The sequence below is a fragment of the Lissotriton vulgaris genome, chromosome 9 (genome assembly GCF_964263255.1).
Source record: "Lissotriton vulgaris chromosome 9, aLisVul1.2, whole genome shotgun sequence".
Taxonomy (NCBI): Eukaryota; Metazoa; Chordata; class Amphibia; order Caudata; family Salamandridae; genus Lissotriton; species Lissotriton vulgaris.
In genome coordinates this window covers 500,921,203-500,943,951 of record NC_141697.1, presented here as the reverse complement: position 1 = coordinate 500,943,951, position 22,749 = coordinate 500,921,203, and the positions used below count along the sequence as shown (strand labels likewise).

Here is a 22,749-nt window from a genome sequence, read left to right as displayed (position 1 = left end):
CTTACACTGCTTATTTAATACTTGAACAGACTTGTAGCACTGACAATGTAACTCTACTGTGGCATGCAGCTCACTCTCCATTTATGGTACAGGGACATACATGACACAATGCTTCTGCAACTCAGTGGTGACCTTCAGTTTCTTTACCTTTTTTTATACTAAGATGTACATGAGACTATGCCAATGTAAATGAGTGGTGACCTGCAGCTTCCTCTGCATTTCTAATTCTGCGTCTTATGCTGCCAATGTAACTCTACAGTGACCTGCAGTTACCTCTTCTTGTTTAACACTTGCATGTACCTCTGCAATGGCTCCTACTGTGTTGACCTGACATTGTTGACGTTGTCTTATCCCCAAACTGTTTGCCTTCACTCCTCCTGGGATGCTGAATTCATTTTTGTTGGCTTTGGGACTGTTACATTACCACTGCTAACAAGTGCTGAAGTGCTTGTGCTGTCTCTCTCTCTCTCTCTCTAAAACATTGCAAAATTGCTATACACCTAATTGCAACAGTCACTAGTAAAAGATACTACATGTATCCAGGGTTTGTAAATGTAATGCTACTAGTGGATCTTTTTCCAGGCTTAAAACGTCCTTCCCAAAATAAGCCTGAATTTAAATAGTATTACATGTCCTGATAGTGGAAAACTCCCAAAGTTGTTTTTCACTGCTGTAAGGCCTATCCTTCCCATTGACTAACACTGAGTTACCTTATTGATTTTATTAAGTGATAACACTTGACTGGGAGCAAATAGAGATATGGTGTTTACACTCAAATAAATTGTAAGTTAATGTCTCTCTTTTAATGGTAAAGTCAGACTCTAAGTCCCAATTCTGAAATTGCCACTTTAAAAAAGTAAAAAAACACTTGATGAACGGAATACTGAACAGATCCATTGCTTTTGTGCTTGCCATGCCATTCCAGTTCAGACCCTGCCATATGCACATCAGTCTTGACTCTGCTCCCCAAAAGAACTGTCCAGCCTGAACTGTCAGGCCAGGTCCTCCCTCCTGGGCCCGAAACAAGCACCCTGAGACTGGTTTCTGGGTATCACCCCCCTCATCAGCCAGGCTAGCTTGAATCCAGTGGCACACTGCCAAAACAACTCAGCAGGATTTGCAGAAATCTCTGCTTTTCTAATACTGTCACATATATACAGTTCTGTTAGTGCACTTCAGTAGTGACTTGCAGCTCTCTCTGCTTTATGAATACTGGGACAATATGAAGATATGTAAACACTTTTAGGTTGCTTTTATGGTTGTATTTCATTTAACCGAATAAAGCTTGTTTGAATTGAATTGAATACTGGGACATACATCCATTCCACACTATCTGTGCATGGCAAGTGACCCTCTGCTTTTCTAACACAGGAGCATATGTGCCACAGTGCCAGTCCAGCTTAGGGAATCTACAGGTGCCCCTGCATTTGAAAATTGAGCCTCAAAGACTACGCCACAAATGTAATCCATCGGTGACCTGCATCTTCTCTGCTCATTTAACAGTGGGGCATACATGTAGCACTCTGATGTGACGTGCTGCTTCCTCTGAATTCTTTATTCTGAAATATACATGTCCAGAGCCCCGGAGCTTTGTCACCTGTTCCAGTACTGTAATCCAAATGGAGATGTAGCTGTGCAACTTAGCGTAGATCGCCAGCTCTACCCTACTCTTTGTTGTTCAATTATTCGGACCCATTTGTTCCTCTGCCAGTGAAACCCATCTTTAACCTGCAAACAGCTGTGCAACTGCACTTCTCTACTTCGCTTAATTTGTAAAACTATAAGTGCCAGGGCCCAATCCATCGCTTAGGAATGTACTGCAGCTTGTACAGCCTACTGCCTCTGCCAGTGGTGAAAAATGCTAGTACCAATGGCCTGGATGTGCTACTATTATTTTTTAGTGTATATTAAGATGCTAAATTGATGTGTTCTGCTGGAAAAAGGGAAGGCTGGCCACAATGTGGTGGACTGTAATATAAAAAAACAGTGTTATGAATTAAATGCTGGTGCCAAGCACCAGCAAACACCGGCACAAATTAAGCACTGCCTCACTACTGGCTTTCATGTTCCTCGTTTGATTTTGCATTGAGTCCGGTATTTAACTCTACCTAACCATGCCTGCCAACCACTTTTTCAGTTAAGACCATTCTCTGTTGTTCGGAGAAAAGAGCATCAACCCAGCCTTTACTGTTAAATGGTAGAAAGAACAGTAAAATATGTGTAGGCATTCACTATATTTAAATAGTACTAATCACTTTTTGCTCCCCAGATCTCCATGAACATCTCCTACTGGAATGTCTTTTCGGCTGTGGCTGTCATCGCCTCTCTTGTGTTCTATTTTCTGTTATCATATCTGCTTCAACTTCCTACATCGAGTCTAAATAAGCTCACATTTGAAGGTAAGAACTACATAAATTCAATCGAACCAAATAATTGGCACAGTTAAAAGGTAAAAGGGGTTGGTGTAGGGTCAGTCGCAGAGTAAGCGCTATGCCTGACACTATCTTACACATACTTAACATATACCTCATTTTTGTACAGCCCAGCCTCAGTTTGGGTGGAGAAGGGAAATTATGGGCTGGGTGACATGAACAGTACATGTTTGGGTCAATCTAAGTGCACTTTGTCATCATTCCAAGTAGACTTTGGCATCATCCCTTGGCCACTGTGTCCCTGATGTTCTGCTGTGTGATTTATCCCTAGGTCTTAACATCAACATCAATGCCTTCGCAAAGCCATACATCTGGCTGGTCATTTTACTGGCCACCGTTATTTGCGTACTTCCATCACTTTTTGCACGTTCTGTATCGACAATCGTCACCCGCCGAAAGGTAAGTTTTTCCAAAGGTCATGGTTTTTCATAGTTTAGTAAAGCCTAACTCTAAAACTACTTCTTTTAATGCAAATTAATAACAGAACAGACGCCTGTGCACGCACCATCCAGGGGCATAGCTCTCATTGGTACAGAAGGTGCAGTGCACTGGAGATTGAGGATGCCCATTTACCCCTGTTAATTACTGTAGTTTACTACCCTAATAACAATTAAAGGGGCCATGTTCCTTGCTTGCACCATGACCCACTGCATCTTTGCTAGGATACTGCCAGCACCTTAAAGAGGTCCATTAGGAGCAGACCTTAGAATGTAGTGTTGATCAGTAATGACAGTTTTTGGTTTCTTTTTGCCACTGTGTCATGATCACTAGTGCAAGGAAGGAAATGTCAGGGTGCCACATAACTGATGTTTTAATTAATGATAAAATACTGCAATAATCTGGTTTCAGTGGGCCCCCCAGGCTTCTCAACCCTGGTGACACTGCACCTGCTGCACCCATTGAAGCTACTCCCCTGGACATAAGATGTCTATTTATACCATTACATATCAGATTAGAAAATACAGAGAAAACGGTGGGAGACGTGCACATCTATCATAACAGCAATAGCATTGTCCATCAATGAATATAAAGGCTAACCACCTGTGTTTATCCACCCACCTCTACCACCACTATCCCTGACAAGCTTATCATCATGTTCCTCAAAAACCCTGAAAACCTATCAGATACCATCTTCATGAGAAACATATTTTCTGTCTCAACTGTCCGTCTAAATTGCTTCCTGCATTCCACAGTGCCTGTTGCTCTACCATCCTTCTATTGTATGAAAAAAAATACAAACAATGCTAGATATGTATTACCCAGTGGCGGTCGCAACTGGGTAGTTATAGTTTGGTCAGCTGTTCCATAGGAAAATTGTTTTTTGTGTTGCTAATAACTTTGGCCCTGTTTGATGTATCGCCATAAAATTTTCCAATTAGGTGTTACTTTTTGGCTAGTTTGTGCATGAAAAGTTTCCTGCGTGATCTGTCAAGGGGGGGCCCGAGAAGAAAATGGGAGACCCCAAAACCCATAATCCACATGTATTTTCAATAGACTTCTACAGCAAAAACTGCTGAACAATATTACACAAAATTTGGCAGGAAGCTAGACCTTTGTATACAGATTGTGCTTATTGTGATTTGGTATAAATCCGTTCAGTAGTTTTTGAGAAATTAAGTGTAAAAAAATATAGATATCTGGACGGTTGGGTCCGCGAGAGTATTTAAAGGCTCTCACAAGAGTGCCAATTTAAAAACAGAGTGTTCTGACTGTCCAAGGGAACTGTACCTCCCTTTGGTCATCAACAAGAGTTCTGAGTGGCTGACAGCAACATGAGAAAAATGTACTCGGAGACTACTCCTCGAGTTTTCAGAGGCCCCAGAAACACCATCCCTGGGACGAGTTAATGAATAAAGAGGCAGGGTGGTGAGGCCCCCCTCCCTGAGCCATTAAGGCCCCAGGTAGCCCATCCCTGGGTTTGAAATGTATAGAGAAGGGACGGGGGTCCTCACAGCCTCCATCTCTGAGTCTTCAAAGGCCCCAGGGAACCCACCCCTGGGTCTGATTTCTCTAATAAAGGAGGGGTCATAATGGCCCCCATTCCTGAGCCTTCCATGGCTCCACATGCTGTGCCTTGGAAGCCCACCCTAGAGACACAGGGATTTCCCTGCCTGCACCTGTTTGGGCTGGGAAACCTGTGTTTGCTCCTGCTGTGCGGGAGCATTTTTGAATCTCCTGCCAGATGGGAGCAAACACAAAGTCTGCTCCGAATGGGCGGGAGCTTTGAAACGAAATGACATCACTGATGACAACATCCAAGCTTCTTTTGTTCACATTGCTCTATATGGTTACGCACAAGAGCTATGAAAGTAAGCACAAAATGGCTTTGAATATTATGAAGCATCATTACTGCTATCATACATACAACCTGCAAACTTGTGTTATGTGCCACATTGGCCCTATACCATACAGTTCAATAGGTCTTTATTTCAAAATAGAATTCATAAAAGACAAGTATACAATACATGGAATATTAATAAAACCATCATATCAGAAGAACATTAAAAAAGTTATTAAACAGTTGATAAAGACTTTACAATAAAAATGCCATCAGACATTATCAATTATAAAACATCATCAATATTTAAAACCATTATAAAATGTTGGGATTCCTAGTACGGATAATCCATGCCCAACCTAAGAACTTAGCCACACCAACCACAACAAACTCAGACGAAAAATCCTCAAGGCTTCAAGGTACCCCTTACTATCCAGTCTACAACATAAGGGTTTGAGCCATTTTAGGCATGGGGCTCGATAGGCTGGGCAGGCAAAGAAAAAGTGACCAATGCTCTCTAAATGATCCAGACACCAAGGACAGCTATTATTTGAGTTCGCAGCCCACTTAACAGTAAAGGAATTAACAGGGAGCGTCCCGACACGGAATTGATGATATCATTTCCGGTCAAGGGTCTTACAAATCACATCCCAATATGGCTCAAGGGAAGGTATCAGTTTGTGAGTCAGAAAAAGACCTGTTAAATTAGTATCTTCCGATTGGGTAACTGCAGTTAGCTTAACAGAAGCCCAGAACAGGTCTTTAAAATCTTGTTTAGAGGGGAAGATGGAACCCCCCGGATTGGTCCAGAGCTGGTGTAGACCCATCTCTAACAATACCTGTTTTACTTCCCTAGCCATGGGATTCTAGAGGCACCCCACAGTGATTTAACCTCATCTAGTTCTTTGGCAAAGAGGCTAAGCTACGGAGTCGTCCAGATCCGTCGCCATAATGCCACCAAACGAAACAGGGCCATCTCATTTAGGGGTTTACAACCCAGGTCTAGCAACAATGGTTTGGTAGGCGTAGACTGGGGAAGGCCTACCAGATTACGCAGAAACGTATTCTGTGCTTTGACCAGGGGAGACAAGTCCTTAAAACCCCAAATATCCGCACCCTACAAAGTGGCTGCATTTATCTAGGCTTCGTAGATTTTTAGTACGGGGGCAATTCGTTTAGTCAGGGATTTCTTTTGTTCCAGAAGCAAACAACCCGTGAGGCGTACAAATTTGAGATATAATGCCTCAATCTGGGGGTTTCCAATTTAGATGGTAATCCAGAGTCACACCCAGATAAGTCATTACCTTCACCTGTTCAATCAGTACACCATTCAAGCTGACAGAACTTGTAATTGGGTTTTTATTCCTGAAAACCATAAATTTGGTTTTGTCTACATTAATCTGTAGGTCATTTACCCTGCAAAACTCTGCAAACCTATTCAGAGCTGTTTGCAACCCACTACGAGTTTTAGAAAGAAGCAGGGTATCGTCAGCAAAAATTAGCATCGGGTACTTAGACCCGCCCAAGGATGGTGCATTTGTCTGAGATTCGGAAAAAAAAATTAACTACCTGGTTGATGAACAGGAGGAAAAGAGTGGGGCCAACACACATCCCTGGCGCACCCCACGTGTTACTGGGAAGCTGTCTGTCACCTGACCTTGTTTGCCCCACCTCACTCTCGCAAAGTTATCCTCATGTAATCTCATAACTATGTCCAGAAGTTCTATGGGCAGGCCCATAAGTCTCAATGAGTCCCACAGTTTTACTCTTGGAACCAAGTCGAAATCCGACTGGAGGTCCACAAAAGCGGCATAAATAACACCTCCACCCAATAGTACCACCTTCCAATATAGCATAGTAAGTCTGAAGACCTGATCTATAGTGCTAGTGCCCAGTCTGAACCCAGCTTGCATGGGGGACTGTATGTTTTCCTGCTCCATCCACCCCTGTATTCTTGCAAGTACCATCCTAGCAACTATTTTTTGAAGTGAATCTATCAGACTTATAGGGCGGTAATTTCCCGGAAGTGAGCGGTCCCCATTTTTTAAAAACAGGTAAAATCTCTGCCCCTTTCCAAGAGTCAGGGATCCTGGCCCCTGCTACAATGGCGTTGGCCAGCATGGTTATGTACGGAACCCAAACATCAAGATTCGATTTAAAAAGATCTGCAGGGATTGCATCCAATCCAGGTGCTTTCCCTGACTGTACAGCACCAAGGGCATGCTCTGTATCAGTAGATGAGAAAGTAAGCTCGGCCCCATCGATAAAAGGCAAGACCACTGCAGGCTCCTGCTGAATATCATGTGCTGCGCTCATATCTTTAAATTGAGCGGAGTAGAAGACCACCAAGTCCACTGCGGAAACATGGTTCACAGGCGTTTGAGAATCCAAATTCCTGCCCCACTTGACGGTCTCCCAAAACTTCGTTTGGTTTGATGATTGACACGCCAAGAGGAGTTCTGACCAATGTAGGTCATCCCACTCCCTCTTTGCTGCCCACAATACTTGTTTGTATGATATCCAGGCAATTTTGATGTCATCAATGTCCCTAGATTTGACTGCTGAGATTAATTTACTGTGTGCTGCCCTACAACTCTTATTATACCACCTTTTATGAGCATTATCTTTATTTGACCTCAGTGGCTTTGTAAGCAAAAATTTTAATTCCATGAAGCATTGCTCGTGTAAATCGATTATTTGAGGATTAACCCCAGGGGAAGATGGAAAATCCGCCATAACACCCATTGTTTTCATTACTACCTCCTCTATGTCTTTGATAAGCGAGGGGTCTGCAATGACCTTAGGCCATTTTACCCGTCTTCTGTCATTACACAGAATGACATCAGACGTTAGGCATACTGTTACAGAAGGTCCATGCCCCACACCGGGTACCCTAAGGCCTAATGAGAGAGGATTATGATCACTCTCTGGCCATACCACAACCTCCATGTCAATCACAAAAGACCAGAATTCTACTTTAACTAGTACATAATCAATCCGACTCATACTGATCCCATTATTAAAGGTCGGATGGCCAGACTTATCAGAAGGTGTACGCCCATTCACTGCCCGCAACCCCCACTCCAAACAAAGTCCCAACCAAAGCAGTGCCGACTCAGTTCCCTTAACACCCTTGCTTATAGACAGTGGCGGGATGTTCCAAACAGTATCCACGTCAGCTCCCAAATCCTCACCTAAACTAAGAATAGGTTCAAATGAACAATTTAAATCCCCTGCCACTAGGATGAAGAAGCAGATCAAGGTCATTCAAGACTGGTTGCTTACGACCTCCTTGGCAGCCTCGGGCATAAATATTTATTAACACAATGCTCTGATCATTACCCCTACTGAGCCTAATACCTAAGAGGTCTGGGTTGCCTACCAAAATTTCAGAAGGTCGGTACCCCAATGAGTGTTTAATCCACACCACCAGTCCTCCAGAGGCTCTTCCCTTTGGGCCCTGGATAGCAGGCTTGTAATAGTTTAGGTACCCTGCTCTATATAACGGGGCTGTTGCCCAGCTCTCTTGAAGCATAACAATGTCAAAGGTGTTGATGAATTCTGCCCAATCTTCATTGTCCATGCGACCCCTTAACCCTGCTATGTTCCAGGAGACTACTTTGAGCAACCCCACTTGGCTACAGGTTGCATTAGCCTCTGGTGAGCTAACATCCTCCACCCTAGTCTCAATAATCCTATGTACAGGACTCAAACTTAGGCTGGGGCCTTCAGGCATAAGAACACTGTCTTCATTACATAAATCCTCCTCCACAGTGCTCAGTTCTAAGATAGATGTCAAATTGCTAATGCCTGTATAATCCCTACTAATACCATTAGGCTTGTTTTCCTTGTTCAAGCTAACCCAGACAAGGGTTCAAACCTATTCGATAGATAGGGATAATAGGGGAGGGTGGGAAAACTCACTGCCTGGTTCCTCCCCACTGGTCTAAATAACAGTAGGGTGTTAGGGGGGGGACGCCATTCCTTTCGGGGTAGAAATAGTTCAAGCTTAAAGATTGAACATCCCCCAGCCTTCCAAACCTAGCCTCCCTACATATATACTCAACCACCCAAGGATCACAAAAATTAATTAAAATGCAATCACCATCCAGGTCCTTGGTGCAATAACCCCCCCAATCAACTCTCCGGATGGTCAAAATCTTAGTGAAGGAGTTGGGTGGGAGGGGACGATTTTAATTTAGCCAAAAAGCTACCTTATTTAGTAGGTCGCCATGTGACTCAGATTGCCAATCCCTGAGAGGTGCAACGCCTGTCAAAACTATGGTATATGGCGTGGCTTCAATTGGCAAGTCCGCTGGAGGAGGTCTCCTTCTAGAAACATTCCTAGGGGGGTGAGCCCGCCCAGCAGTAGAGCTGGAACCAGAGCTAGAACTAGCTGCATGGTGGGTGGGGGCATTAGATTTAGCTGCCACCGCAGTCTGGGCCTGAGCATGAAACATAGGCTTGGAGGTGCCAGGCTGTGGCGCACCATTAGATTTGCTTCTAGCCTTTTTGGGAATGGAAGGTTGGACAGCCGGGGTCGAAGGTTGGTTGGAAGTACCAGACGATTTAAGATTCCTAGCCTTTGGAACCGGTCGATTGGAGCTAAAATTAGATGGTCCACCAGCTGCATGAACCTTGGATGCTGGGAGATCATTCCCCTGGGGCTTTGGGTTGCTTTTAGAGGACGTAGAGGCCAACTAAACAGCCTGATCCTGTACCAGTTTTTTAAGAAGGATTGAGTTAGCTTTTATAAGGGACTCTAAATTGTCAATTTAGAGGCTCATGAGTCTTGTTCTCTCGAGTACTGGCAACAGGAGTGTCTTAAATACAACCTCCATACGTGTCAGTAGGTCGATGTCTCAATTACTCATATTAACTGTGCCCATACCTGGAGCCCCAAGAGGGGTGGTTTCTAGACTACTAAGTGATTGGGGTAGTAACAGGTCTCCAGTTAGTAGACAAGTATTACTTGCAGGTAGTGATGGGCAGGATGTTTTTTGAACCTTAGACGGTCCCCCTTTCTGACGTCCCTTGTTGCGCTTCCTTTTTCCAGTAAGACTTGTCTCTGTAGCCTCTTCTTCAGATGAAGAGATTACTAGAGACGGACTAGCTGATAGCGCACTATTTCCCCCTCTCCTTCTGATATACCAGCATCCTTGAAATCAGTAGTGGCATTTAGAAGGGAGGAAGGGCCAGCTAAGTCACTGTGTATATCCGCTGAGACAAGGACTATACTTCTATTATTGGTTGGGGGGTTAAAGTGGGTAAGGGATTTGTCACAGAAGCTATATGCCCCAAAGAGGATCATTTCCCGCTAATTAAATCTAAGGATAGCATTTTCTCAGCAAAGGCTATCTCCTTCTCTAGTATTCCCATTGCTTTAATTATGAAAGCGTCCAGTGGGCCTGAGACCACTCCCTTTGGGGTCTGTAGCACCACTGAGCGATCCTTACCAGAGCGTAACGGCATACTGGGAAAATGCTCAGGAAATACTATCAAGGTACAGTAGAAAATAAGAACGGGAAAAGCCCCACAACAACAAACAGTGAGTTAAGACAGTGGGCTTAATAGTAACCCCAGGGACAGTACAATGTCAATAACAAAATGTAGACCAGAAAAAAGAAAGCCAAAGGGTATGGCCCAACCCAACCTCGCCCGACCACGGACGGCCACAGACGGTCCCGCCCTTGTCCCGGGCTTCTCCCGGGTGCGCTCCCGCGCGCTCCCGCACTGCGGCCAAGGAACCTCCTTTTGATGCGGTGTGGAAAGATGATGGGCGGGTGGGCGGGGCCAGCAGGGAGAGCAGCCCAGGTGTGGTCAATGGGGCTCGCAGGGACTCCTGGTTGCTGGAGTCCCTGCCTCAAAGCTCTCAGCCCTGCCGGCGATTCTACACGCCCCCTAGTCCTTCCCGAGGGCAGGCTCTCTCTATCAGCTGCTCCAGATGGCGATGGCACGCTGCGGGACCCGCGAAGCGGGTCCGGCGAGGTGCTAAGTGTCCCGGACAAACAGAAGGTCAGTGGCAGCAAATACTTCTCCCAAACTGCTACACAACAGCAAATCCGATTTGGCAGGGTCCCGCAGGAAACAACACGAAGCCCGCTTTTCACTCCGTGGGCGGGGGGGCGGGGCCAGCAGGGAGAGCAGCCCAGGTGTGGTCAATGGGGCTCGCAAAGACTCCTGGTTGCTGGAGTCCCTGCCTCAAAGCTCTCAGCCCTGCCGGCGATTCTACATGCCCCCTAGTCCTTCCCGAGAGCAGCCCCTCTCTATCAGCTGCTCCAGATGGCGATGGCACGCTGCGGGACCCACGAAGCGGGTCCGGCGAGGTGCTAAGTGTCCCGGACAAACAGAAGGTCAGTGGCAGCAAATACTTCTCCCAAACTGCTACACAACAGCAACTCCGATTTGGCAGGGTCCCGCAGGAAACAACACGAAGCCCGCTTTTCACTCCGTGGGCGGGGCCAGCAGGGAGAGCAGCCTAGGTGTGGTCAATGGGGCTCGCAGGGACTCCTGGTTGCTGGAGTCCCTGCCTCAAAGCTCGCAGCCCTGCCGGCCATTCAACACGCCCCCTAGTCCTTCCCGAGGGCAGCCCCTCTCTATCAGCTGCTCCAGATGGCGATGGCACGCTGCGGGACCCGCAAAGCGGGACCGGAGAGGTGCTAAGTGTCCCGGACAAACAGAAGGTCAGTGGCAGCAAATACTTCTCCCAAACTGCTACACAACAGCAAATCCGATTTGGCAGGGTCCCGCAGGAAACAACACGAAGCCCGCTTTTCACTCCGTGGGCGGGGGGGCGGGGCCAGCAGGGAGAGCAGCCCAGGTGTGGTCAATGGGGCTCGCAGGGACTCCTGGTTGCTGGAGTCCCTGCCTCAAAGCTCGCAGCCCTGCCAGCGATTCTACACGCCCCCTGGTCCTTCCCGAGGGCAGCCCCTCGCTATCAGCTGCTCCAGATGGCGATGGCACGCTGCGGGACCCGCGAAGCGGGTCTCAGGCGAGGTGCTAAGTGTCCCGGACAAACAGAAGGTCAGTGGCAGCAAATACTTCTCCCAAACTGCTACACAACAGCAAATCCGATATGGCAGGGTCCCACAGGAAACAACACAAAGCCCGCTTTTCACTCTGTGGGCGGGGGGACGGGGCCAGCAGGGAGAGCAGCCCAGGTGTGGTCAATGGGGCTCGCAGGGACTCCTGGTTGCTGGAGTCCATGCCTCAAAGCTCGCATCCCTGCCGGCGATTCTACATGCCCCCTAGTCCTTCCCGAGGGCAGCCCCTCTCTATCAGCTGCTCCAGATGGCGATGGCAGGCTGCGGGACCCGTGAAGCGGGTCCGGTGAGGTGCTAAGTGTCCCGGACAAACAGAAGGTCAGTGGCAGCAAATACTTCTCCCAAACTGCTACACAAGAGCAAATCCGATTTGGCAGGGTCCCGCAGAAAACAACACGAAGCCCGCTTTTCACTCCGTGGGCGGGGGGGCGGGGCCAGCAGGGAGAGCAGCCCAGGTGTGGTCAATGGGGCTCGCAGGGACTCCTGGTTGCTGGAGTCCCTGCCTCAAAGCTCGCAGCCCTGCCGGCGATTCTACACGCCCCCTAGTCCTTCCAAAGGGCAGCCTCTCTCTATCAGCTGCTCCAGATGGCGATGGTACGCTGCGGGACCCGCGAAGCGGGTCCGGCGAGGTGCTAAGTGTCCCGGACAAACAGAAGGTCAGTGGCAGCAAATACTTCTCCCAAACTGCTACACTATAGCAAATCCGATTTGGCAGGGTCCCGCAGGAAACAACACGAAGCCCACTTTTCACTCCGTGGGCGGGGGGGTGGGGCCAGCAGGGATAGCAGCCCAGGTGTGGTCAATGGGGCTCGCAGGGACTCCTGGTTGCTGGAGTCCCTGCCTCAAAGCTCGCAGCCCTGCCGGTGATTCTACACGCCCCCTAGTCCTTCCCAAGGGCAGCCCCTCTCTATCAGCTGCTCCAGATGGCGATGGCACGCTGCGGGACCCGCGAAGCGGGTCCGGCGAGGTGCTAAGTGTCCCGGACAAACAGAAGGTCAGTGGCAGCAAATACTTCTCCCAAACTGCTACACAACAGCAAATCCGATTTGACAGGGTCCCGCAGGAAACAACACGAAGCCCGCTTTTCACTCCGTGGGTGGGGGGACGGGGCCAGCAGGGAGAGCAGCCCAGGTGTGGTCAATGGGGCTCGCAGGGACTCCTGGTTGCTGGAGTCCCTGCCTCAAAGCTCGCAGCCCTGCCGGCGATTCTACACGCCCCCTAGTCCTTCCTGAGGGCAGCCCCTCTCTATCAGCTGCTCCAGATGGCGATGGCACGCTGCGGGACCGCGTTAAGCGGGTCCGGCGAGGTGCTAAGTGTCCCGGACAAACAGAAGGTCAGTGGCAGCAAATACTTCTCCCAAACTGCTACACAACAGCAAATCCGATATGGCAGGGTCCCACAGGAAACAACACGAAGCCCGCTTTTCACTCTGTGGGCGGGGGGACGGGGCCAGCAGGGAGAGCAGCCCAGGTGTGGTCAATGGGGCTCGCAGGGACTCCTGGTTGCTGGAGTCCCTGCCTCAAAGCTCGCAGCCCTGCCGGCGATTCTACACGCCCCCTAGTCCTTCCAAAGGGCAGCCCCTCTCTATCAGCTGCTCCAGATGGCGATGGTACGCTGCGGGACCCGCGAAGCGGGTCCGGCGAGGTGCTAAGTGTCCCGGACAAACAGAAGGTCAGTGGCAGCAAATACTTCTCCCAAACTGCTACACTATAGCAAATCCGATTTGGCAGGGTCCCGCAGGAAACAACACGAAGCCCACTTTTCACTCCGTGGGCGGGGGGGTGGGGCCAGCAGGGATAGCAGCCCAGGTGTGGTCAATGGGGCTCGCAGGGACTCCTGGTTGCTGGAGTCCCTGCCTCAAAGCTCGCAGCCCTGCCGGTGATTCTACACGCCCCCTAGTCCTTCCCAAGGGCAGCCCCTCTCTATCAGCTGCTCCAGATGGCGATGGCACGCTGCGGGACCCGCGAAGCGGGTCCGGCGAGGTGCTAAGTGTCCCGGACAAACAGAAGGTCAGTGGCAGCAAATACTTCTCCCAAACTGCTACACAACAGCAAATCCGATTTGACAGGGTCCCGCAGGAAACAACACGAAGCCCGCTTTTCACTCCGTGGGCGGGGGGACGGGGCCAGCAGGGAGAGCAGCCCAGGTGTGGTCAATGGGGCTCGCAGGGACTCCTGGTTGCTGGAGTCCCTGCCTCAAAGCTCGCAGCCCTGCCGGCGATTCTACACGCCCCCTAGTCCTTCCTGAGGGCAGCCCCTCTCTATCAGCTGCTCCAGATGGCGATGGCACGCTGCGGGACCGCGTTAAGCGGGTCCGGCGAGGTGCTAAGTGTCCCGGACAAACAGAAGGTCAGTGGCAGCAAATACTTCTCCCAAACTGCTACACAACAGCAAATCCGATATGGCAGGGTCCCAAACACGAAGCCCGCTTTTCACTCTGTGGGCGGGGGGACGGGGCCAGCAGGGAGAGCAGCCCAGGTGTGGTCAATGGGGCTCGCAGGGACTCCTGGTTGCTGGAGTCCATGCCTCAAAGCTCGCATCCCTGCCGGCGATTCTACACGCCCCCTAGTCCTTCGCGAGGGCAGCCCCTCTCTATCAGCTGCTCCAGATGGCGATGGCAGGCTGGGGGACCCGTGAAGCGGGTCCGGTGAGGTGCTAAGTGTCCCGGACAAACAGAAGGTCAGTGGCAGCAAATACTTCTCCCAAACTGCTAAACAACAGCAAATCCGATTTGGCAGGGTCCCGCAGAAAACAACACGAAGCCCGCTTTTCACTCCGTGGGCGGGGGGCGGGGCCAGCAGGGAGAGCAGCCCAGGTGTGGTCAATGGGGCTCGCAGGGACTCCTGGTTGCTGGAGTCCCTGCCTCAAAGCTCGCAGCCCTGCCGGCGATTCTACACGCCCCCTAGTCCTTCCCAAGGGCAGCCCCTCTCTATCAGTTGCTCCAGATGGCGATGGCACGCTGCGGGACCCGCGAAGCGGGTCCGGCGAGGTGCTAAGTGTCCCGGACAAACAGAAGGTCAGTGGCAGCAAATACTTCTCCCAAACTGCTACACAACAGCAAATCCGATTTGGCAGGGTCCCGCAGGAAACAACACGAAGCCCACTTTTCACTCCGTGGGCGGGGGGGCGGGGCCAGCAGGGATAGCAGCCCAGGTGTGGTCAATGGGGCTCGCTGGGACTCCTGGTTGCTGGAGCCCCTGCCTCAAAGCTCGCAGCCCTGCCGGTGATTCTACACGCCCCCTAGTCCTTCCCGAGGGCAGCCCCTCTCTATCAGCTGCTCCAGATGGCGATGGCACGCTGCGGGACCCGCGAAGCGGGTCCGGCGAGGTGCTAAGTGTCCCGGACAAACAGAAGGTCAGTGGCAGCAAATACTTCTCCCAAACTGCTACACAACAGCAAATCCGATTTGGCAGGGTCCCGCAGGAAACAACACGAAGCCCGCTTTTCACTCCGTGGGCGGGGGGACGGGGCCTGCAGGGAGAGCAGCCCAGGTGTGGTCAATGGGGCTCGCAGGGACTCTTGGTTGCTGGAGTCCCTGCCTCAAAGCTCACAGCCCTGCCGGCGATTCTACACGCCCCCTAGTCCTTCCCGAGGGCAGCCCCTCTCTATCAGCTGCTCCAGATGGCGATGGCACGCTGCGGGACCGCGCGAAGCGGGTCCGGCGAGGTGCTAAGTGTCCCGGACAAACAGAAGGTCAGTGGCAGCAAATACTTCTCCCAAACTGCTAAACAACAGCAAATCCGATTTGGCAGGGTCCCGCAGGAAACAACACGAAGCCCGCTTTTCACTCCGTGAGCGGGGGGGCGGGGCCAGCAGGGAGAGCAGCCCAGGTGTGGTCAATGGGGCTCGCAGGGACTCCTGGTTGCTGGAGTCCCTGCCTCAAAGCTCGCAGCCCTGCCGGCAATTCTACACGCCCCCTAGTCCTTCCCGAGGGCAGCCCCTCTATATCAGCAGCTCCAGATGGCGATGGCATGCTGCGGGACCCGCGAAGCGGGTCCGGCGAGGTGCTAAGTGTCCCGGACAAACAGAAGATCAGTGGCAGCAAATACTTCTCCCAAACTGCTACACAACAGCAAATCCGATTTGGCAGGGTCCCCTATACCCTACCCTTCATGGGTAACCAAGTTCATGTCGATTATAAAACCCAGATGAAAGGGTAACCTATTGTGCACACGGTTTTCAATCTGTATACAACTATTAAGGGACAACCAAGTTACTTCAGATACTCAAACCCTGTTACATAACAAATGCCCTGCTACAGACAGTCTTTACCTGTATCAAACCCACGACAGTCAATGAACCTATATTGAGAAATATAGTGTATTTATGAGTAGAAAAGTGGGTACTGTTAACACTGTTTACTCTATGGAGTGAGTTTAATCTGTAACAACACTGTTTGGAGACAGTAAAACTCTTATAAGCAATACATCGGAGTATTAAAAAATATTCACTAATAACAGTGTACACTCAATGCAGAACTTATCCAAACCATGACTATTCACTTAAAATAACCAAGGTCTGAAGGTGCTAAAAACCAACCACCTGCAACTACCTGTGGTGAAAACTGAACAGATAGCCCATTTTCTGAAGCAAAACAAGCACATGTACATAGGTTAGTACCTGCTGCACACAGTCCTCTATGTCACTGTCATGCTAAGACGTATCTGTCTAATAACTCAATGCTGCTTAAAGTACTTAATATATTTTATGTGCAGTCTTTGCCTTCATGGAATCTTTTTAGCCTTGAAAACAAAGATTTATAACTTCAAAACCTCAACAATCCTAAGATGCATTAGCAGAACATGCATTTTATAAACGCATTTTGGGGGGGTTTAAATTCCCTTATTCACATTTTTTTTAACAAAGAACATTTCACATGCAAGTACAGTTGTCTTACGCAATCTTAATTATATTACTGTATCAATAGTAGGTCAGATTGTGAGTAGCGTGCATCCATAATTGCAACATGTCTCAATTTGGTGAGATGGTGATGTCACAGCAAATGCTTAGGGGCGGTGTGTGTGGTGCGGTGACCAAGTGAGATTGGATCCAATGGTGGTCTCGGTACAGAGCTACTGTGCCTATGGGGGGGAGGGGGGGGGGGGGGAGACTAATGGGGGGTAAACTGTGTGACCTTGCCCAGCTATATACACTGGTGATTCAATCTCTGGTTTCTTCCCACTACCACAATACTGCCGGCAGGCGTCTTACCTGTGTGGGGAGGTACATGGGGTGCTAAGCAAGGGGGAACTGAGTGTTGAGGGCACAAGTGTGCATGTTGGGTGTGGCAACTGGTTGTTACATCTATGGAGTTCCGTCCCCGCCTGTCTCCGGTGTCCTGCTAGCCTCCAAGCAAGATAATAGGGGCCCTTGTCAGGATTTCTGAAGATCTAGATGCATGACATCCCATGCAGATGCCAGAGGAGTTTTACGTAACTCCAGGGCATCCTCTCACCTCAGCGCCACACTCTCTGTCTGTGCCCAGTTTGCGAAGGAGCAACGACATGCTTCCCATGATGGGGGCTCAGGACTTTTCCATCGTTTGGTAATCAGATGCTTAGCAGTAATCAGGCCTAATTATATGAACCTTGATGACGCCTTATGTTTTTTTTGGATCTGCGAAATAGACCCAGGATGCATATTTCCCATGTGTTTCCCACTGTGCGCTCTGTGCAGTCTGAGAGGTGAGTGATGTTCACCAGCCAGTAGTCGGTTAGGGCAGTGCAGCCCCGTAGCATGTGGATAAGATCTGCATTCACCAACTGTCAGAGAGAGCACTGCACATCATTAAGTTGAAAATATCTGTTTATTTTCTCCGGTGTAAGGTATGCCCTATGTGTTATGTAGAGCTGTATGAGGCAGGATCTGGTGTTTCTGGGCATAAATACAGGCCCCATAAAAATGCCTTCCCAGTCTTTGTCAGTGCTAGGGTGGTGCAGGTGGGTATCCCAGCGGTCCTTAAGTGAAATCGGTCTGTATGCTGCATGCATGCGCAAAGAATCAGCAAACTATTTGATTGGATACCTCCCTGTGCCCATAGTGTGAATGTATTGGATAGTGTGATGCATTCTGTAAAAACCTATAACCATTTTCTGGGCACAGGCTGTGCACAATCAGGTTGAAAAATAATATGGTAGTTACCTGACACTATGTAAACTATAAGAAAAATTAACACACCCATTGGATGATGCCATCAGTGATGTCATCAGTGGTGTCATCAATGGTGTCATTTGAGGTGTCATTAGTGATGTCATAAATAATGTCATAAATCATATCATTAGTTATGTAATATGTTGAGGTCATAAGCAGTACATGGCAGGTGTAGGTTTTAGTTAGCTTTGCTAACTATAACAGGTAAAGGTCAGTGTTTTTTTTATTCAAAACGTTGATGTTGTAACTGACATATTCACCTACCTATAAGGTTACATTAAGGTTGTTTTTTTTTCAGTGAATATAGATATAGATATAACCCAGTGGTGGTCGCCACTGGGTAGTTATAGTTAGGCTCGTGTTTACATAGTAAATGCCTTTTTGTGTTGTCATTTAATGAATCTTCACAAAACTTTCCCAAAAAGTGCTACTTTTTGTCTAGTTTGTGCATTGAAAGTATCGGAGTGATCCATGAAGTGGGGGCTGATAAAAAAGGGGGGGTCCTAAAACCAGTATTCCCCATCCATGTTTCCATAGGAACTTTAGACTCAGCTCCAACTCAAACGGTTGAATGGATTTACACCAAATTTGGCAGAAGGCTAGATCTTGTTCCAGAACGCCTGTTTTTTTGTGATGTGGTGTGAATCTGTTGGATAGTTTGTGACTCATTAAGGCTAAAAGTGTTGCATATATTACTTCACAGAGGATCCGAGGGCCCACGGATCTCATGGTGAGATCAGCTTGGCTGCCACCACATCACACAGATGTGTCAGCAATGATCTTAAGACTTGGAGCTCAATCCTGAATCCTAAGAAAAAGGTTAAAAAACATAAGGGAACAGGGTAAGGACGCCCTGATCCCCTAGGCTTGGTGATGGGGTCCCAGAGGAACCAGTGCAGAGCCAAACATGTTTTTTGCTTTGAATTTGTATAGGATCTGCAAACATGTGACAATTGTTTTGTTTTTTAAAGCTGAGGGGTGTGACAGTTAACATATTTAGGGAAGGGGGCACATGCCCCCCCGAGCATCATGGAAGCCTTGGGAACTCCATCCCACAAGAGGGAATTGCAGTGGCCCTCCACAAGCCTTAAAAGGCCCTCGGGACCCCATCCCCTGGGGCCGTAGAGAATGTAAAGGGGATTGGGAAGTGCTATATACAGAAGTGAATAATAAGTGAGTGGCAGATGCTGCTCATTTATTATTTACTGCTCAAGCATGGAGCACCCCATAATGCCCTTTTATGGCTTTTTGCGTTTAGCCATTTTTTAAGCTTTAATGTTGATAATGGGCTGCAGAAAGTTAAGTAGCCCCCCAGCAGCATTGTACAAAAATCAGTAAGTCTCTTCAGTCAAATCAAATCAAAACATCTTTATTCGGTATGAGGAAACAACTATAAAAGCCTACTAATAGTATTTTCTGTCTCAAAATTGTACATTGTTACATTGATTTTATAAAACATTTTAAAAGACGTACACAGAAGAAAAAAGGATAAAACAAAGACAACGATGTTCCATAGTCAGTCTATGCGTCATAATAAAGCACAAACTATGGGCAAGATTAGGTTAACTAATAGACATCACATAAAGTGCAGTGTGCAAAGCAGCCTACATCATAAAGTGCAAAAGAGAAAGCCTATATCACTACGATACATAATGTGCACAATGGCAAAAAAACTTGTGTGGATAAATCGCATTTCATACTAGCGTAAACATTTCTGTGGGTAAATAGCAGAAATAAGCTGTCAATATGTAAACAGCGAGCGCATCGTATTATTCAAGAATGTATCACTGGTTAAAAAACGTTGATTCCAAAGCTTCTTTTATTGAAGTTACGATCATGAAGTGATTGCGACACCTTTTCATCAAATTCCAATTCTCCAAATTACATCCATCAGTATACACAGAGCAAGTACAGTCAAACAGCCAACGCGTTTCGTCCGGAAACGGACATCATCAGGGCTCCAAATGTTCTAACTTCCACAATCGTTCTTAATTTAACTCCTGTGCAATCTCTAAATATGTAAATACGCAGTGAATAATACAACGCTCCCGCTGTTTACATATTGACTGTTTGCAGGGGTTGGGGTCTTAACGGTAGATACCTGGTGGTTGAGCGCAAGGACTCCGTGGAATTCGTGGACTAATATAAAAAAAAAAATTGGAGTTCATTCTCTGTGCTTGTTTTTCCACCCATACCGTTGTCTTTCTATTTGCATAAGAAATAAGCTGTTGGTATGTATTTGGGCTAAATACTGCACATTATGGTTCGCCTAGACAAAAAAACGTGCAAAATGGCCTAATTCAGAGAGCATGATAACATTTATCAATTATAGCCTTTGTCGCGAAAAAAAAATAATATCTAGCAGGTTAAGTGGTAACTCCAAATTCATTCCTCCAAATTTTCAAATATTAATGCGTCCAAATGTGAAAGATCTCTTCTTCTCCTAATAGCCCTTTGTATAAAAACGATAACTGAGTTCATGATTTTTTAGTTATCCAAACTACATATAAAGTGAAAAGCATATTTATAATGGAAGACCAAGTTCAATAAAAAAAAGTGGTTTTAAAACTGACTTCCGAATGTCCTTACAAAAACTGCAAAAGATCATAAAGTGCATCGTGGACTGGAGGGATTTTCCATCACATGGACATCGGGGTAGAGTGTTGGACCACTTTTCAGTTCTAGGGAATGCTATTAAATAGTGTAGAGTGCCAAACCTTAATCTGGTTAAATAAAATCTGTGTTGCATATTTCTTACCAAAATTAGGTGTGTTTGTATTCTCTACTCAAGAGTGCGTTCACAGTAGGCAACAACACTTCGCTTACTACCAGCAACATCCATTCTTACACATTCCCTAGCAGTAATATATTTAAGCTTCAGATCACTTTTACTATGCTCCAGAATGTGTGCTGGGTTCTTCCTATCAAGATCTATCTTGCAGTTTATTAGCAAGTTGCGTATGTGTTCTAACCATGGTACTCTCTTACTTTGATCAAGGGACAAGCAATCCATAATTAAATCTTTGGTGAATTTAGTTTCATCTTTTGCCCATTTCCCTCGCCAGAGAGTAAGTCCCGCTATGTAGATAGAATCTCTTAGATTTGGTACAGACAATTCTTTATGCACTATGTAGTTAGCTGTAGAACTTGAAACTGCCAATAATCATTTTTTAAATGTATTTTCTTGTATTTGCAGCAAATCAATGTTAGCTCTTCCTCATATAGCTGCCCGGTAGCAGACACCTGCCATACATTTGCTTCTATACAGGGCAAGAATTTCCCGAATTGGTCTATTTCCTATTTTGGCTCAGAATCCGAAAATGCCCTTCGTTGTTCTTAAAAATTTCAGATTACATCATTCTATTTGGGTGTTCCAACTGCCACTTCTATTGAAAAGTAGTCCCAAGTACGAAAAAGATGGAACTCTGTTTATCATTACTCCTCCCACATGATCTTGTCTAGTTTTTTTGCCTATTGCTCCACATGGCATGACAAAAGTTTTGTTAAGGTTAAGCTGGAGGTCTTTTTCTGACATGAATAGTGTGAATTTTTCTATTAGGCATTGAAGGCCATACGCTGTCCTTGATAAAAGGACAGCCTCGTCCGCGTATAAGAGTACTGGAGCGGGGCGCACTCCGATTTTTGGAACATCAATCTTTTGCTTTTGTAAAAAATATCTACATTATTAATATATAAAAAAAAGGAGGGGTGCTAGAACACATCCTTGGCAAATACTCCGCATGAGCCTAAAGTCCGGGGTACATTCACCTATGGTGCCATAATGTACTCTTGAAGTAAGGTAAATGTAGATCTGGGATAAGTATGTTATAATGTCTACTGGGGCACCTAGCTCTTTCATTGTTTGCCATAATTTGGCTCCACTGTCCCAATACCCCTTCTGAAGCCATACTGAGCCTCCATCAAGATGTTATTAGCGTCAGCCCAGGTTTCCAGCCTTCCCATAATAATTCTTCCCATCACTTTGGAGGTTGAATCAAGAAGGGACATTGGGCGGTAGCAATTAGCCTTACTTCTGTACTCTTTTTTTTTTAAAATGGGTACGATAGTACTTTGTACCCAGGATGCAGGCATTACCCCTCCTAAGGTGGCATTGAAAACCTTTAAGAAAATTGGTGTCCAAAAATCGGTGTCATGTTTAAAAACATCGATGGGTACCCCATCCTGTCCAGCGGCCTTCCCATTGGTGCTTTTTTTCAAGGCTGTTTCCATTTCTTCTAGCGTTATTGGGGATGGGTTTACTGGCTCGACCAAGATGATATTGCCATTATTATAAATGGGGGCTTTAATAGCATTGGGGTTAAAAATACATTCAAAATGTGTTGTCCAGTCTTCTGGAGGAACAACAACATCAGTTATCACCGCAGTGTTCTCTCTAGAAAAGGGATGATCGATTATTTTCAATATAAGGCTGCGTCTCGTGTCTCAGCAGCCTGAGCTAATTTTTCCAATGCCTCCTCTCGAATTTCTATTTTTCTTTGCTTTAAAATAAAGTTATAGTCTTTCCTCAGGGTGCTTATTCTAGTGCTATCCCTGAGTATATGTTTCAATGCACATTTTAATTCCCTGTTTAACCTAGAGCAGTCTTGGTTAAACCATCTGGGATTAGTGTTAAGGGCTTTTTCCTGGTTTGGGTTGAGAGATCGCCTGCGTTTTCGCTGGTAATTTTGCAGAAGGCATTTATTACATCTTCATCTATGGAAGAACTATCCAAACAAATATTTACTTTAGTGAGTTTTTTCTTTTTGAGGTTATCCATAAATATCGTAGGGTTCACGCCTGTTCATTTAATTGAAACTCCATTATTGCCCTGCAATTCTATATTTATA

At 47.1% G+C, this 22,749-nt stretch overlaps 1 protein-coding gene across 1 annotated transcript in view; it reads left to right on the top strand.

The window, feature by feature from the left end:
• The window catches only part of LOC147690325 (phospholipid-transporting ATPase IK-like), a 1,699,388-nt gene that overhangs the window by 1,662,353 nt on the left and 14,286 nt on the right, over positions 1–22,749 (top strand). The window contains exons 25-26 of the mRNA XM_086937963.1: positions 2,270–2,399; positions 2,704–2,831. Coding sequence (XP_086794089.1) covers positions 2,270–2,399; positions 2,704–2,831 — 258 coding nt within the window. The remainder of the gene's footprint in view (positions 1–2,269; positions 2,400–2,703; positions 2,832–22,749) is intronic.